General features: G+C 37.1%; 1 protein-coding gene across 15 annotated transcripts in view; it reads right to left on the bottom strand.

The window, feature by feature from the left end:
- Nucleotides 1-16,407, bottom strand: part of kmt2ca (lysine (K)-specific methyltransferase 2Ca) — a 297,061-nt gene that overhangs the window by 43,641 nt on the left and 237,013 nt on the right. For 9 of the 15 annotated variants that reach the window (XM_065294625.2, XM_065294622.2, XM_065294623.2 and 6 more), the window contains 5 exons: nucleotides 12,903-13,067; nucleotides 11,344-11,485; nucleotides 10,838-10,985; nucleotides 1,163-1,341; nucleotides 234-278 (listed from right to left, as the gene is read on the bottom strand). In XM_065294625.2, the coding sequence (XP_065150697.2) occupies nucleotides 234-278; nucleotides 1,163-1,341; nucleotides 10,838-10,985; nucleotides 11,344-11,485; nucleotides 12,903-13,067 (679 nt within the window). The remainder of the gene's footprint in view (nucleotides 1-233; nucleotides 279-1,162; nucleotides 1,342-10,837; nucleotides 10,986-11,343; nucleotides 11,486-12,902; nucleotides 13,068-16,407) is intronic. The other 6 variants (XM_065294618.2, XM_065294616.2, XM_065294627.2 and 3 more) reach the window with 4 other exon arrangements.

Here is a 16,407-nt window from a genome sequence, read left to right on the forward strand (position 1 = left end):
TGTTGTGACTTTATATCAGTGGTGCATATTTTTGTTGTTTGTACTTTTGTGGCAAAATGCTGAGACAACTGCATCTTAACTCTTTTACCGCCAGCGTTTTTAAAAAAAGTTGCCAGCCAGCGCCAGCGTTCTTTATGATTTTCACCAAAGTTTAATGCCTTCCAGAAAATGTTCTTCTTTAAATATATAAACATGCTTTCAAACAAACAAACAAAAAAAACGTTTCATCCTACCTCCAGTGGTTCTTTTGTAATCAGCTTCTGAATATGGGTAGGTTTCTGCAAAAACACCACATTTTGAGCAAAAAGCAGAGATAATTCCATTTTTGTGACTGACTTTTCATAGAGATCCCATTCAGAGCGATCTTTAAAACAGACATGGACATGCAGCCGCTTGCCATAGGGCAATACTTCCGGGTTTAAAAAGTTGCAGAAGGGCACCTGGTGGATAATAGTGGTATTGCGGAAAGACGGAAAATCTCGTCATTGGCAGGGAAGCGTTTTCTCTTGATTGACGAGATATCTCGTCAATGGCGGCGAAAGAGTTAAACATTAGACAGTAATGTCTAAACATAATGCTTCACAGAAAGTGTGTAAAGTACTTGGGCAGTTCGATAAATAGATAGTAAATTGTTTAAAACAACTCTGGTGAAGCGATTAAGTTAATTTAGCACATTACGTGTGTTCGACAGAGAGAAACTTCCATAAACAGTGTGGTAAACCGGTCCTTCCAATTTACCAGTATTTTTAAAAAACAGTCCTGTTCACAGATGATCTCTTTACGGCAATTTACCAAAAGACTGCATTTGTTAAAGACAAACATTTAACACAAGAAACACATTTCACGTTGAAACACCTTTATATAAAGTAGGGTTTTCACAAAATCACAAAATTTTGAATAAAACACTCACTTAATAATTAAAATATGGGTAAAAAATCAAGTGACTTGCGTAACTGCAATATTTGCTAGATTAGGATGTTTTCTGCACAAAGTTTATGCCTATATTTAAGCTTTATGCTACTAAGTTTTAAAAACCTACTTCTTTGGGCTGGAATTGCCCATTTCCAAAAAGCGGTTTGTAGAATTTTAATTGCAGGGGTGGTGCAGGTGTCGTTGAGGAGCTCACTAAATTCTCTAACAGACAAATATTTTTTTAGATTACCTTTACCACTGGCACTGGGTAGCATGGGGATGACTGGAGAAACAGCGGGAGATGGTGGCTCTTCTTTGACTCTAGAGAGATCTGGGTAACGGCTGATCTCCATGCCAACTATACTTTCAGGAGAGGATGATGGGACAAAGCTGTCTGGAGAGTCCCTGTCGATACAATGTTCCTGACCCCTTGGAAAGAAAACACAAAACAATTTTAACCCTCTGAAGTCTTAGGGGGTTTTGGGGGGTTAAAAATAATAATGGCAAGTGTCATAACACTGTGTTCAGCACAAACTGGGCTACAATAATATGTGAGCAACATGTATGTTTGCATTTTTGAGAGAAAATTGTTGTATCTTCTATTTAAATAATTTGTTATAATATATAGAGTACACCATATCAACCTTATTTTCGAACACAAAAGTAAGTGATGTGAGGTAATTTCCCTTCTTTGTGCTAGACGTCCATTTCAATAGCCAGCCAGTAGAAAACAGTGTAGTGGGAGCATGCTAGGGATGGGCACGAGTACTTGATTGCTCGAATACTCAAACGTGGCATGGATGATCAATCACGAAACCGATGATCATGTGGGTTTATTTACTTATTTATTTATTGTGGTTATGGCGGCATTTGGTTAGCATTACAAGCGCCTGTGGTAGTAAAGACTGGGTGCGTGTTTAACCTTGTGTTGAGCTGCACACCATATGACAACAGTAACTTTACCATGCATGATTCAAAAACAAACAGATAAAGTCTGCGCACCCGTGCCACAGCAACCCACTGAGAGCACAATGCTGTGGAGCTGAACACACCTTACATCACGGTTTAAAAGAATGCCGTGATTCTGGGATTCACTTCGGTAAGATGAACATACAGTCAGTCAGATGCTAAATGTACAGCGCTGTCACAAGTTCCCTCATATCATCTCATATTTAAACATCAAATGTCAAGAGATAACAGAGAGCCATATGAGCATTAAATCTTGACTGAGAACTGCCATAGTTACTTCAAAATTAAGATTTATTTGAGTGTTTTTAATAAAAATATTTTCATTTTCACCATGACGTATACCAAGCCCCTTTGATTTCCCCGCCCCCAGTTAATCAATTACTAATTTTTTAGACCTATGGATTAATCGAAATGAAAAAATGACTGCACATCCCTAGAGCATGCATTAAAGCAACACTATGTAGTTTCCATGTAAAAATGACTTGCAGCTCCCCCATGTGGTTGAAAAGCGCAACAGTGCCTGGTATCAGACACTCTTCTGCAGGCAGGGGGAGGGGGTGGGGCTGTGTTTCCTACCCTCCACCGCCACTTTCAGATTGTGCTTGTAGCAGCTAGGAGGCTGCTCAGGTTGCAGCAACAGTACAATTTGTCCAGTTAAAAGTTGTTCTATAACTGAAATAATTTTAGAGACATTATTTAAAGGTAAAAAAACTACATAGTGTTGCTTTAAACATGATTTAAACAGTTATGGTAAATATTTACTACACCTGCCATGTATGAATCAGTGTGAGGATGAAATTAAGAAGTTGCCTGATATATCATATGAAGATGTATTACTTTACTTTATTGTCTCATTTCTGAGAAATTTGTCTTGGACATCATAACACAGCCAGTACAAAACCATACAAAAGAAAAATATACAGTGAATAGACTTAAGTACCCAGTTACAATATACACAATTATTCATTATCATGCACAATCTCCAAAGTGTGACTCAAAAAAATGTTGTCCCTATTCAACATTTTAATTGCAGAGGGAACAAATGAATTTGGCGATTGGACTTACAGTACACAGTGGGACTCTATAAAGTTTTCCAGAGGGTAATATGAAAGTTTATTTGAAATGTGTGTCTCATAAGCAACAATTTCCTAGTGTGATTTAAAATCGCTGCAGCTCTTGTACAGTTTGTTTCTCCTTCCACCCAATAATTTTATGAGTGGTATGCACCAATCTCCCGATCTTAGACTTTAACTGGACAGTCAGGTTTCCATACCATGCTGTAATTCCATATCTTATTAAGCTCTCAAACACAGACTGATAAAAGAGGTACATAATCTTCTGATTCACTCCTAACACCTTTAGCCTACATAAAAAGTACAGCCTCTGCTGCAATCTGGAACACAGATTGTTGACATGAGAAGACCAGCTCAGTAGATATCCATATAAATTCCCAAGTATTTATACGAGGAAACCTGTTCAACAGTGTTTCCGTGTATAGTTACTGGACTGTGGTCTCCAACATGTTTTGGATCAAAAATCATTTCCACTGTCTTAGTTTCGTTTAATTGTAAAGAGTTCCTGTCGCACCAGCTAACAGATTTATCCACAGCAGAGAAGTACTTTTGTAAGGTTTGTTTGCCTGTTCAGTAGACTGAGAACTGCTGTGTTGTCATCAGAGCATGTGAGCAGTGCGGAGCGGGAGCAGAGCGTTGAGCGGTGTGGTAATATTTCCATCAGAGCGCAGAGTGCATTTCCGAAAATTCCGCTCCGCTCGCTCAATACTCTCAGCACTTAATACATGAATAGGTAAGGTAAGGCTCTCGTGTTGAATGGAGCCCCGAATCCGATCATCATGATCCAAAATCATGGCCACAAATTTAGAAGTTATCTTTACATTAGACACAGATTACCAATTCATTTTCTTATTAAGTCTAAAGTATGACCATAAATTAAGAATTCATTTCCACGATTCAACAGTTCGTTCCTCATAGTTTTACTTAAACGTGGAACGAATTATTATAATATTTCGTAATTACTTATTACATTTACTATTACTTAAAATTGTGAATTAGAAAAACATGTGGATGCCGTGGAAACAAATTGTTAATTTGAATTATATCCGGAGCTCCGTGTCAGTTAAACTAGGTCTAATAGCCAACACACAACTGTACACTACCGGCCAAAAGTTTTGGGACACTCCCTCGTTCTTTATTTATATTTTTTCCATATTACAGAATAATAATAAACTCGTCAAAACTAAGGCATAACACAAATGTAACTGTGAGAATCATGTTGGTGACTAAAAGCATCCAAAATAAATCAAAACTCTTATATTTTATTATCTGGAGTGTTAATAACTGAGTGTTCAGTTTTTGCATTTTTTAATAGATTTGCCAAGGATCTTAATTCCATTACATTAATTCATTTAATTTAATCACTTTTATTTAATACATTTAAATGGAAAACAAATTAAGCTGTAAGAATGTTGTTTTGAAACATAACTGCGATTTATCAGCTAATACTTTAAATAAATGCAATTATCAAAGAAAGTCAGTACAGAAAACAATTAGGCTTACTAAATATTTTTTTATGTCGGCGCGGGATCTGAGTGGGAATTGGTTTATTTGCAAGCATGAGCGGAAAGTTAACGGAGCGCTTGGTGGGCTGTGAGCGACAGAGTGGAGCACTTGAACAGTAGAGCGGAATATTTAGCGGAGCCTCACACCGCTCTGCTTCGCTCACATGCTCTGGTTGTCATCAGAGTATTTTATAAAAATGTTTTGTCTTGACTGGCGACACACTCATTGGTATATAATGTGAATAAAATGGGTTGAACTAACGCATCCCAGGTGACTGTAAACCAAGTGAGTGATACAATTCTCAGCATTACTTTTATGGCGTCCCGCATTTTTTTAAGAGTTCCCTGTGTTAAAATTATGTTCTATAGTGTCTTTTTATTTTTTACTTGCCTTCTTCAGTAACAGATTTAATTCCTTTTGAACTGATTTGAGTTTGATTTTATCAAGACTGATGAAGGCCACCTTCTTTCTATTTAGACACTCCTTAACCTCCTTTGTTATATAACATTTGTTATTAGGAAATACAGTGACAGTTTTCTTTTCAACAACTGTATCCACACAAAAGTTAAAGGGGACAGAGAATGAAAAACCATTTTACCTTGTCTTTATTGAATAATGGTAGTCTACCCGCATTCACAAACATACAAAAAGTGCTAGACATGCTATGCATCTCAGTCATAGAAATTCCTCTTTTAGAAATGTCAGCCAGAAAACAGCCCAATCTGAAAAACTGATGCTTATGACATCACAGGCATCTAACTGCCCCTCCACTTTAAAATAATTGGCTACATTTTTTGAGTGGCAGCAAAGTCAGCCAATCAGTAATGAGATTGCAAGTTAAGCCAGTAGGGGGAGTCAAAGAGGTGCAAAACCACTTGTTTAAAATCCCCCACCCTAATAGAGCTCAGGGCCGGATTATCCAATGGACATTATGGGCACGTGCCCAGGGGCCCACGCGCAGTTCGGGCCCAAGATATGGTAGAAAATAAAATTTAAAAACTAATGTTAATTATTTAGATTAACTATTTAAGCGCAAATAACCCTGCGCTGAATCGAGCGGACTGTGGGTGGCAGTAGTCTTCATAGTTTAAGCTCAGAATGAGTGAAAAAAGCAGCAGTGCACAGTTGATTTATCAGAGTCCATTACTTTTCTGTCCTGTAAATGACGCGAATCAGTGCTGCTCTGACAGCCTGGTAAAGTAATCATTTGTATAAGAAATACATTGTGTATGTGTCGAACGGAGCCGTCCGCACTTGTCCGTGGTTTGGAAGCTGCACGGAAATGCACGCACGCATGCGCGAGATAAAGACAGACGCGGAAAGTTTGTCGTATTTGCCCTTCCTCCTCTGCATCTGTGCGCGTGCAACACACATCGCCAACAGACAGACAGGTAGGCAGGAGCTCTTCACACAGGTCGTATTTCAGCTGTGTTTTTCTTGACTTGTGGGGAGGTCAGTGGAGATCAAATTACTTAACTACCACTACCTCAGTTTTACAGCTAATTATCCAAAAGACAATTTTTGTCTCGCTAACATGACTCATAATACGTTTTCTTAAGTGTTTAGATAAGCCAATATTAACAGATTTTAGTTTAAAGTTCAATACTTTTTGTAACAGTTCCAGTTGCTTTATTTTTTTTATTTATATGTTCTTGTGATAAACACTTTGTGTGAACTGATTATTTTGTATTTTGTAGAAATCTGTAGAGTATGAAACAGTTGGGTGTGAAGGAATTAAAATAAACTGGTAAGGAAGTTGTGTCAATATATGTAATCTTTTGTTAAAAAAAGAATTAGGCCTAAGAGAAGTGCCTTTTTTTCACTTGAGCATTTGCCCCCTGTACAGGTCTCTGTGCAGGTCCCTGCTTGCAACAAAAATATCTACATGTTTTGATATTGTCCTACAGGTAGTGATCACCAGCTGTAATGTGTCAGTGTAAATCCTGTATATATATATATATATATATATATACACAATTTGATTTTGTGCGTTGGGGGCCTGCAAGACATTGTGCCCAGGGGCCTCTGAATTCTTAATCCGGGCCTGATAGAGCTATCTGACAGAAAGGCATTACAGACCCAAACAAAAAACAATTTGTCTACATGTCACATCACAGAACAAGGATAAATACCCCGTTCAATCATTCTATGTCACCTTAAATATATTCTGTGTGTGGCAGACTCAATGTCCAATTCATGAAAAAGGGCCCAGTCTGTGGAGTCCAAGCAGCCCTTTAGGGTCTCAATACTGTCTCCAGACCTTTTTAAAAGTGTTTTATAAGTTGGAATCAGTTGAACCGAGCTGACTAAAACCACATTACTGTGTGACACTTGCTTTTTATGTGAACGGCCCCTACGCAAATAAGATTTTGTTTCTCTCTCCCTGTCTCGTCCTCAATCCCGAGGACAATAAGACAAACAGATCCAGTTCCGGTAAATGTGAAAGTCGGCACACCTCTGATCTACTGGCTGTTCTTCAACGTGATGTCCAGCTGATGCCTGACCAAAGACCACCGGCAGAACCCGCTTAATCTCCGCTTAATCTCCTTCCGTTTCAATGTGTATGTGTACAGGTATATATATATATATATCTCCCAAGGGTTTTTTCCTCCTAGGACTTTTTTTTACTTCCCCGGCTAAAATTCCGGGGTTTTTTTCTCCTAGGGGGTTTTTCAACCCGGGGAGGCAGCCTTTTTGGGCTTAACTTCTATACGTTACATTAGTAATACGTTTGCTTATAATGTTGATTTATAGCCGCAGCAAATTTAGCTGCTTGTGCTATCGTGTATTATGTTATGCTATCTGTCGATTTTCTGTGCTTTTCACTACATCTATTATGTAAAGCTGCTTTGATACAATTACCAAATTGTGAAAAGCGTTATATAAATAAAATTGAATTGAATTGAAAAATTGAATAGTGTTATGATCACAGTTTGATAAGGGGGGTTTGTCCTTAGCAGCATATGCCTCCTTTTCATTGCCGTAGCATTTGTCTAGAGTCTTGTTACCTCGGGTATTACACTTGATGTACAGTACTGTTCTTACCTCGGAAGTAAAGGCTCTAGATTGCAATGATTAAAATTGCCAAGTATAAAATTGGTGCTGCTGGAGTGCATTTTAATTGTTCATTTACATATTAAATAAGAATATTTGTTTTCGATTTCACTTACATCATTTAGAAGAAGACATTCCAATCATTATGCAAAACATGTATATTTTGTTTGTCTGATTGTATTGATTAAACAAAAGGATTAAATCTTATTTAAACTTTGTCTGATGCACTTAGTAGCAAGTATAGAGGGTATTCACGTGACGTCACCTTTGGCGAAAGTGACTGCGGTTATAACCACTGAGTGGGAAAAGACAGAGCGACAGAATTTGTGTACAGTGTGAAATCAGCAAAAACACTGGGAAAACGCGTCTAAATGGGAAAAGGCGTCTAAATGGGAAAACCCTATTGTGCGATAGACTGTACTAACAGATTTAACAAGGACTCAAAGCTATTGTTTTACAGACTGCCAAGAAACACCAAAAGGAGAAGTAAATCAGTAGCAGTAGCCATGTGTCGGGTATGTAAAAAATTTGGGATAAAAAAATCCTATAAAAAATACACCAATGAATACTCTTATGTTGTGTAATTGCAAAGTTTTGTCAATGAGCCTTCATTAAAAAACATCCATTATGATGAGCCTTGTGTTCTACAAAGGTGGGATGATTTAATAGTGTTAGGAAAGACAAACATATATGTCAGAAAAAGCAATGTCTGGCCATATACCAATGTCCACAGACTACTGGTTGTTTGGCAAGTTGTTAGGGTCACTGTTAAGGCCAAAAAATTTAAATTAAAGCTGATAATAGTTTTACTGCAGTGTTTCCTCTAGGATTTTTTTCAGCTGTGGCGGCAGGGGGCGCCCATGAGGATTATAAATGTAAAAAAAATGTAATGTAGATTATAGGCTACAGTAAACTAACATGTATTTTTTTATAATTTTCACGCTGTCATTTCCTTATATTTATAGCATATTGCTTTTCTATGTTTGATCTAAACTGTATTTTCTTAAAAAAACGTTACACAGCTACGTACGTAGTTCGGATATTTCATTGTAGTTTTAATGTAGTGTGCATTGCAAGTTCGTCCTCGTGTTTAGCGTACAGGGCTGTTACAAAGTCATGCAGTCCTGTTTGATAATCCGCACCGCTGTGATTGACAGAACAACCGACCAGTTATCCGACATCAGCAGCAATTTTATTTCACACCCGTACCATTTGACATAAAGACTGTGACCCCGAGCCGGTCACACCGCAAATCGCGCAGTTAAATATAAACCTTAACCGGTCTTCAGACAGATCTTAAACACAAATAAGCACGGGACATTTAAAAACGAGTCGAATTTTGGTCTTTGATGTTAGACCCGCATTTTACTCTTGTCTATTGAGTCCCGACCTGCATCTACAACACAAATGACACGCAAATAGCCTATTACACCCGTTAGATCAAATATTATGCGGTTCACCCGCGGGTACCCCGACCCTGCTGTTTCGTCTGAAAACAGATAAAACAGTCTCACCGTCTGCCTCAAGTTTCTATTACCAACGTTCTTCTCTTCCACAGGAATAATGTAAGTTTCCTTACAAACAGATTCGACTATTAATGTCTTGCAGTCGCATATAAGTAGTATTACTTAGCCTTTTGTTTTCGGACAAATATCTTATTTAATGTGAAACTTTGTGAGTGTCGATCTAAAGCACAGACGATTGACTGACAGCTGAGCGCTCAGCAGTGCGCTGCGCTTATAGCCTACAGTATACTGAATAACTAATGGCCCGATAAGTTGATAATATGAGTACAGTGATTCCAAATGAATGTCCAAAAAACTCGTAATATGTTAAATCAAAAGTTTAATAATGTCTTTTCTCGCAGCCCTGCGCTGTGTTGGTGTAGATATGCGCCGGTGAACATCATATGCGTGATGACCTTGCAGCTTAAATTACCCTTAATTTATAGTCATAAAGATAAAAGTAAAACAACATTCGAAACTTCAAATGATGTATTTTTATTTGTGTAAACTCACAATAAGGAGAAAACCTTGTGCTTATTTATAATCATTAAAAACATGACGTGCAGAAAGCTGGTTTGGTTTTAGAGCGCGTCACAAAAAAAGAACAGAAACTCAAATACTTTTTTATTCGTTTTGTCAATTTAATAATTATTTAAGTGCAACATATTTCGTATAGGCTTATTTATTTTATTATTATTTCTCAAAACAGAAACGTAGCTTAATAATCCTCTGTTGATTTAAATCTATTTGTGCATGAAACTAAACCCATAGAGGAAATTATGATATTTTAGGAGATTTATTTATAAATGAGTGAACAACGCAAATCCAGAAAGGAATTTATTTCTAGACAGCCAGTCTCGCAGAGCGGACATTTCGGTAGCTTTTTTGCGAGCTGACGCTGTGGGTTTTGTCTAGAAGGGATACAGCAAATGCCGAAAAGTTAAGGATTAGATTTGGAGGTAGGATTATTAGGATGAAAACAGCGGTTCTGGCTAAATTGGATACAAATACATCCTACAATCGTGTGAAATTTTGTGTTTAGAGTTGGGTTTGGTTAAATGATTAGGATAAAACAGTGCTCATCCAACGAGATTTCGTTTGCTGTATCCCTTCTATCCACAACCGCAGGCGTGGCGGGGATGTTTTAGGAGTGGCGGGCCGCCACGGGTGAATGTATATAGCGGAAACACTGTACTGACATAGCAGCCGCTATGAAAACCAGCCATTTTGTTGAATGTTTTCCCACTCAACAGGGCGAGTTCTGGCATGGTCACATGGAAAAGTGACGTCAGTGCATACCCTCTATACTACGAATTTAATTATACCCATACAGCGGGTGAAATAAGAATTGAACATGTCACCATTTTTCTCAGTAAATATATTTTCAAAGGTGCTATTGACATGAAATTTTCACCAGATGTTGGAAACAATCCAAGTAATCCATAAATACAAAGAAACCAAAACAATTAAGTTCAGAAATTATGTTGTGTAATAATTTAAAATGACACAAGGAAAAAGGATTGAACACATGAAGAAAGGGAGGTGCAAAAAAGCATGGAAAGCCAAGACAATCAGTTATTATCAAGCAATCCAGCCCCCTGTCAGTGCAAATTAATATCAGCTGGTTCGGTCCCAACTGATGGCCTACAAACAGGTCTTATTGACACAAGACACATCTCATGATGGGTAAAAGCTAAGAGCTGTCTCAAAACCTTTGCCACCTAACTGTTGCACCACATAATGATGGCATTGGTTATAGGTGCATTTCTAAGATTCTGAAAGTTCCAGTGAGCACTGTTGGGGCTCTCAAAGACCTACCGAATTTCCTCCTGGTTGTTGTGAGGTGGAGTTGGTAGGGATGCAGGAACGTCAACAGTCTTAGTACCCTGAGTAATTGTGTGACCCAGCAGTTCATCTTCACCTTTAAATGTGGTAGTGAGCTGCTTCTGACCCAAGCTTTTAGAAACTGACAAACAGTCACAAAACAAAAGATGTTAAAAAACAGATACAATTTTATGCTAGCTCCCCTAACGCAGTTTTATATGGCTATGACACACACTTTGTACTAATTGTATGACATATTAAAAGCATAAACCAGGTTTTTCTTTCAGAAATCAAGTAAACAAAGTGCAAAGTAAAAGTTACTCCATAATTATGCTTAGCTCTACATAACAACAACAAAATTTTTTAGCATGTCCTCATTTTGCTTGGGTTTCCTTATACCATCCTCACACAATGTTAAAAAAAATGTAATACCAATTTGTAGTTTTATGTGTGTATTTAACATACACAGTGCATAAATTAGTCAGTCAAAGATTTCATACCCTCATGCTCACCCATAACATCATTCTTCCTGGCCAGTTCTTCTGCAGTTGCAAAGCCATTTAACAACTTCTGCTTTGCCACAGGAGGTGGTGTGGGTGGAAGTGAAGCAGGTGGTGTTGGAGGATTGCTAAGATTGTTCTGCTACAAGCCCAAACAAACACAAAAAAGCCTTAGGGAAAGAAGCAACTTAATTTTCTGTAAAATATCATGTAGCCTAATGAGCATTTTTACAAATTACAAAACAGATAACATAAATAAAGGAAAATAAAGGTTTTCACTGAACATCAGCCAAAATCAAAACACATTAAAGCTGCAAGCAGTGATGAAAGGGCCCTCGCACTCATGGCCACCACTAGCCTATGGCCTTAGTAAAGCATTGAACAATGGGCAATATGCATTTAAGTGGGTAAATGTATGAGGAATATGCCAATTGTATTTTGAGGTGCCAAACCTCCTGTTGGCAGTAGGTGGCACAATAACTAAAACCCGAATAGCGTACATAAATGCCTTCAGTCCTAAAGTCTTATTAAACAATATTTAAAGCACTGTATGTTTAAGCTAATGTAAAACATGTCTGTTCATTACACCAGCAGGTGGTGCTACGACTGTAACTGAATATTGGCATCTAAATTTGTTCAGTTCAATTCAATTCAATTCAATTTTATTTATATAGCGCTTTTCACAATTTGTGATTGTTTCAAAGCAGCTTTACAATAATAGAAGCAGTGGAAAGCATAGAAAAACGACAGATAGCACAACATAATACACGATAGCAGCTAAATTTGCTGCGGCTATGAATAGGACTCTTATCAATCATTTTTGAGACACATCAGATATTACATAATCAGTGTAAAATATGCAAATTCCTGTTGCCAGCTGGTGGCGCTATGGCCATAAGTGACTAATGGCATCTAAATTTGTTCAGTCCAGGACTCTTATTAATCATGTCTGAGACACATCAGACATTGTATAATTAGTTTATAATATGTCTATTCCTGTTGCCAGCTGGTGGCTTTATGGACCATAAGTGACTATTGACATGTAGATGTGTTCAGGTCAGGACTATTATCAATCATGTGAAGTTTGAGACAGATCGGACACTGTATGCCTAAGTTCCAGCAACTTCCGGTTTCAAGGCAAAACATCAAACTTTGTCGGGCCAGAACCGATACAAAATTTTATGTAGAGTCAAATATTTCACAATTCAGCATCAAAAGGCACTTTAGATGACACTTACCAAATATGATGATGATTTAAGGAAAACAGTAAGAGGAGTTTGTTAAATATGATGGCTGGAAATGACAAAAACTGTGTGAAAAATCACAAAAATAACTCAGAATAGCCGTCTTCCTGTTTGGTTTAAAACTTCGCTCCAAGAGACTTTTTGTAGGTCTTGCCATGATACAGAAGAGTACCGAAAACCCCTACTTTCGATGTCTATACCACCATTCTGGTCTGCTCCTTGGTGCTCAAGCCCTAATAATAACTTAAAGAACACCTCAAGGACCCTCAAGATACAAAATAATCTAAAGGAGGAAATTGACTTTAAATGTAATACCTTATAGATGAGCTGTGAGTAGTAGTCAGATAGTCCATCCAGATACGCACTCCCAAAAGATCCAGAGAGTCTATTCTCTCCATTCAAATGCCCGCTGCCATACGGGGGAAAGTGTGCAAAGTTAACCCCGATCATGGGCTCCATCAATGGCAGCATAGTGAGCTGCTGTGAGAAAAACAGTAGATGACAGATGGCTTGAGTGAAAAATAGCAACTGCATTTCTTATACATGCATCTGATAAATGTATTAGTTAATAGTAATTAATGCTACTTGTTGAACTGACATTAAGGTGACATTTAAGCTCTTTTTATTATCTAATGGATTCTACCCCTAGTGAAAAAATAGTATACTTAAGTACAATTTATTCACATGTACTTTAGTATAACTAAATGTATTTGTTGAACACTATATATTGGTATACTTCAAGTCCGCTAAATTGGAACAACTAATTTTGTACTTAATGCACTTTAGTTGTGTGAACGTAGTGATGGGGTCCAACTAAAATTGTGTTAAATATACTTTTTTTGTGCTGAAGTGGAACTATTCAAAGTATACTTAAGTACAACTTAAGTATCTACCCTAATTTTGGACAATATACAGAACAGAACATTCAATGTGCACTTGAAATTGATTTTGATAACATTACAATTGCAACTAAATTACATTTTAATTACACTTATGTTATACTTATAATCAACTGAACCCATACTAGTATTTTACTAATAGTGACATTCAAACACATTTGAAGCATAATAAAATTGTATTGTAAATAAAACTTTGGGTGAGATGTAGTATGCTTAAGACATACTTAAAATTGCTTGCAATGACATTGGAAGTACCTTCAACTCAGACTTCTAGTGTATTTTAGGTAATACTAAAATGTGCTAAAAGTGCTTAAAGTGTCATTAAAATACACTTCATGCAGGCTAGGACTTCTGTTTAATAGTACCTTGAGAGCACTGAAAAAAATATTAGTATTTCTTCATAGTCTATTTACAGTTATTTATACACCAGGATTGAACATTTGCTTTACACTGACACTTCATACAAACCAATTTGTATACAAATCTTGTGCTGGATTTGAACCCGGGTCCCTCCCGTACAGGGGTACTGTCTTTACCAACTGCGCCACCATACAATTGCAGTGAAAACTGAATACCAACATAGTGTCTGCCTTCGCACAACAAGACAACTTGCCTCTCTCTGGCTAGACAGTAAGCACCATGACAAAGACTGGTATATAGGCACAAAAAACTGTATTGTTAATAAAGAGCTACTTGCTATTACAGTTTTTCTCGATTGCTAAAACACTATAACCAGCCTTTTGAACTAAAATTTCAAAACCATAACGTAATTTTTAAAGAAGCACATCATTACATGATCCACCCCTGGCATTCATCTACTGATATGTCAATCTGTATGGAAGGCAATTTGATGCATTTCTTTATCACCAGTAGCATAGTCCAACAGTGTATGCACACTAAAGTTACTGTACAGAGCAGTCTTACTGTAAGTACATCTATCTGTTTTCCTCCCTGAAGCAACAGTGAATTGACTCAAATTAGGTTTTACTCGTTGCTCAGCCTCCCTTATAGTCATACCATGGACAAGGACATGGTCAGCTAGAGTGGCTCGAATTTCATCTGAGACTGATTGTCACCTTGACCTTTGTCTCCCTACTCCTCTTTCACCATGTCCACCTTCTCTCCCTCCTCCTTCACTATGTCCTCCTCCTCTCCCTCCTCCTTCACCAAGTCCTCTTCCTCCTCCTTCACCACATCATCCTCCTCTTCCTCCTCCTTCACCAAGTCCTCTCCCTCCTCCTTCACCATGTCCTCTTCCTCCTACTTCACCACTTCCTCTTTCTTTCCCTCCTCCTCTCCCTCATCCTCCTCTTCCTCCACCTCTTCGACCTATTCCTTTATTTTTCTGTGGATAAATTGTTCCAAAGCTCAGTGAACTGATTCAGGCCTATTGAAGGATCTGATTGAAGTATGTTCAATTTTGACTCTTAGTGTTTCCACCTTGGTAATTGTTTGCTAATTGAGCCTAAGCTGTGCTGAATTGAGTGAACAGTATTGAATGCTAGTGCTTTCCATATGATCAGATGGTGTAAGCACTGAGAAATGTAGGGATTTGTCTGTAAAGTTTTGAAGTATAAGTTCACCAAATCTGACTCATGTGTTAAAGCAGGGGAGTAGTGTTTATAGTTCAGCAAAATGATTGTGCTTCTTGAAAAATGGCATTATGGTTTTGAAATTTTAGTTCAAAAGCCTGGTTATAGTGTTTTAGCAATCGAGAAAAACTGTAATGTGACAGTTCAATCAGGGTTATTTTACAAACGGTTTATTTCTAAAGGTGTTGTTTACCATTCTTACAATTACACCACACTTACAAAAAGAAACAACTCAGTTGTTCAGTTGGAAGATGGAACCCTCTGTAAAATCATGAGTTTTGTGGCTTGATACCTCCAAGACACATATTTCTTGTGTTTTAGTTAAGGAGCTTGCGAGAATTGGAAATGAACTTTGCAAAGATGTTCAACTTAACTTAAACAAAGATCCTCTTCATTTGTAACTGAAGTGCATTACATAAACATGTATTTGCTATCCATCCTTACTCACTCCAAAGAAAATGTATCATGATCAGGTCAAAAGACAAAATATATGTTATCACAATGCCAAACAATATTGAAAGGGATTAATAGCATTTCTTGACTTAGGCTGATATTTAAGTGTTTATGCAGTCCTATTTTTTCATGTACAAACTTAATGAAATGAGAGATATACATGTAAATTTAGTGTCATTGTTGTAAAAAAGTGCATTTGAAAATGTTAAAATATAGTTTCAATGATACATTTTATATTTTTGTTTCCATTAGTACAGTAAACTTTGTTATAAGGAGTTATATACTGTATGATCAATATGTGTATATAAAACTTTTCTGTTAAATAAAATAATTGTTCTTCAAGCACAAAAAAGTACTTGTATTATGACAAATATTTTGGTAAAGACACGCCAACTTTTTATATAGTTTCAAACAATGTTGTAGATAGAAACAAGAACCTAATCAGTATACTTTCTCAAAGCACACTGTAATTCAACTTAAAGTGTACCTCCCATAATGGACTACTTTACAACTTATTTTTAGTGCACAAAGTTACTCTGCCTGCATTTGAAGAAAGCATGAAATAAGTACAATTATGGGGTATTTTCATTTACTGTAGTACATAGATGTGTTAATGTATTTGCAGTATACTTAGCATAAAATAAATGCATTTAAAATATATTTTAGTATATTTATTTTTTACTAGGGACATTAGGGCAACATTGTAAATAACCTTAATTAAATTTCCAAAAATTGCTGTAATAGAAGAAAAAGCATAACGTATCTCAATCTTTCTGGTATGTGTTGTATACCAGAGATGCTCACAAGTCTCTGAGCTCGAGTCCGAGTCAAGTTTCAAGTCTTTGAGCTTGAGTCCAAGTCAAGTCTCTTGGGCTC

The sequence above is a fragment of the Paramisgurnus dabryanus genome, chromosome 22 (assembly GCF_030506205.2).
Source record: "Paramisgurnus dabryanus chromosome 22, PD_genome_1.1, whole genome shotgun sequence".
NCBI lineage: Eukaryota > Metazoa > Chordata > Actinopteri > Cypriniformes > Cobitidae > Paramisgurnus > Paramisgurnus dabryanus.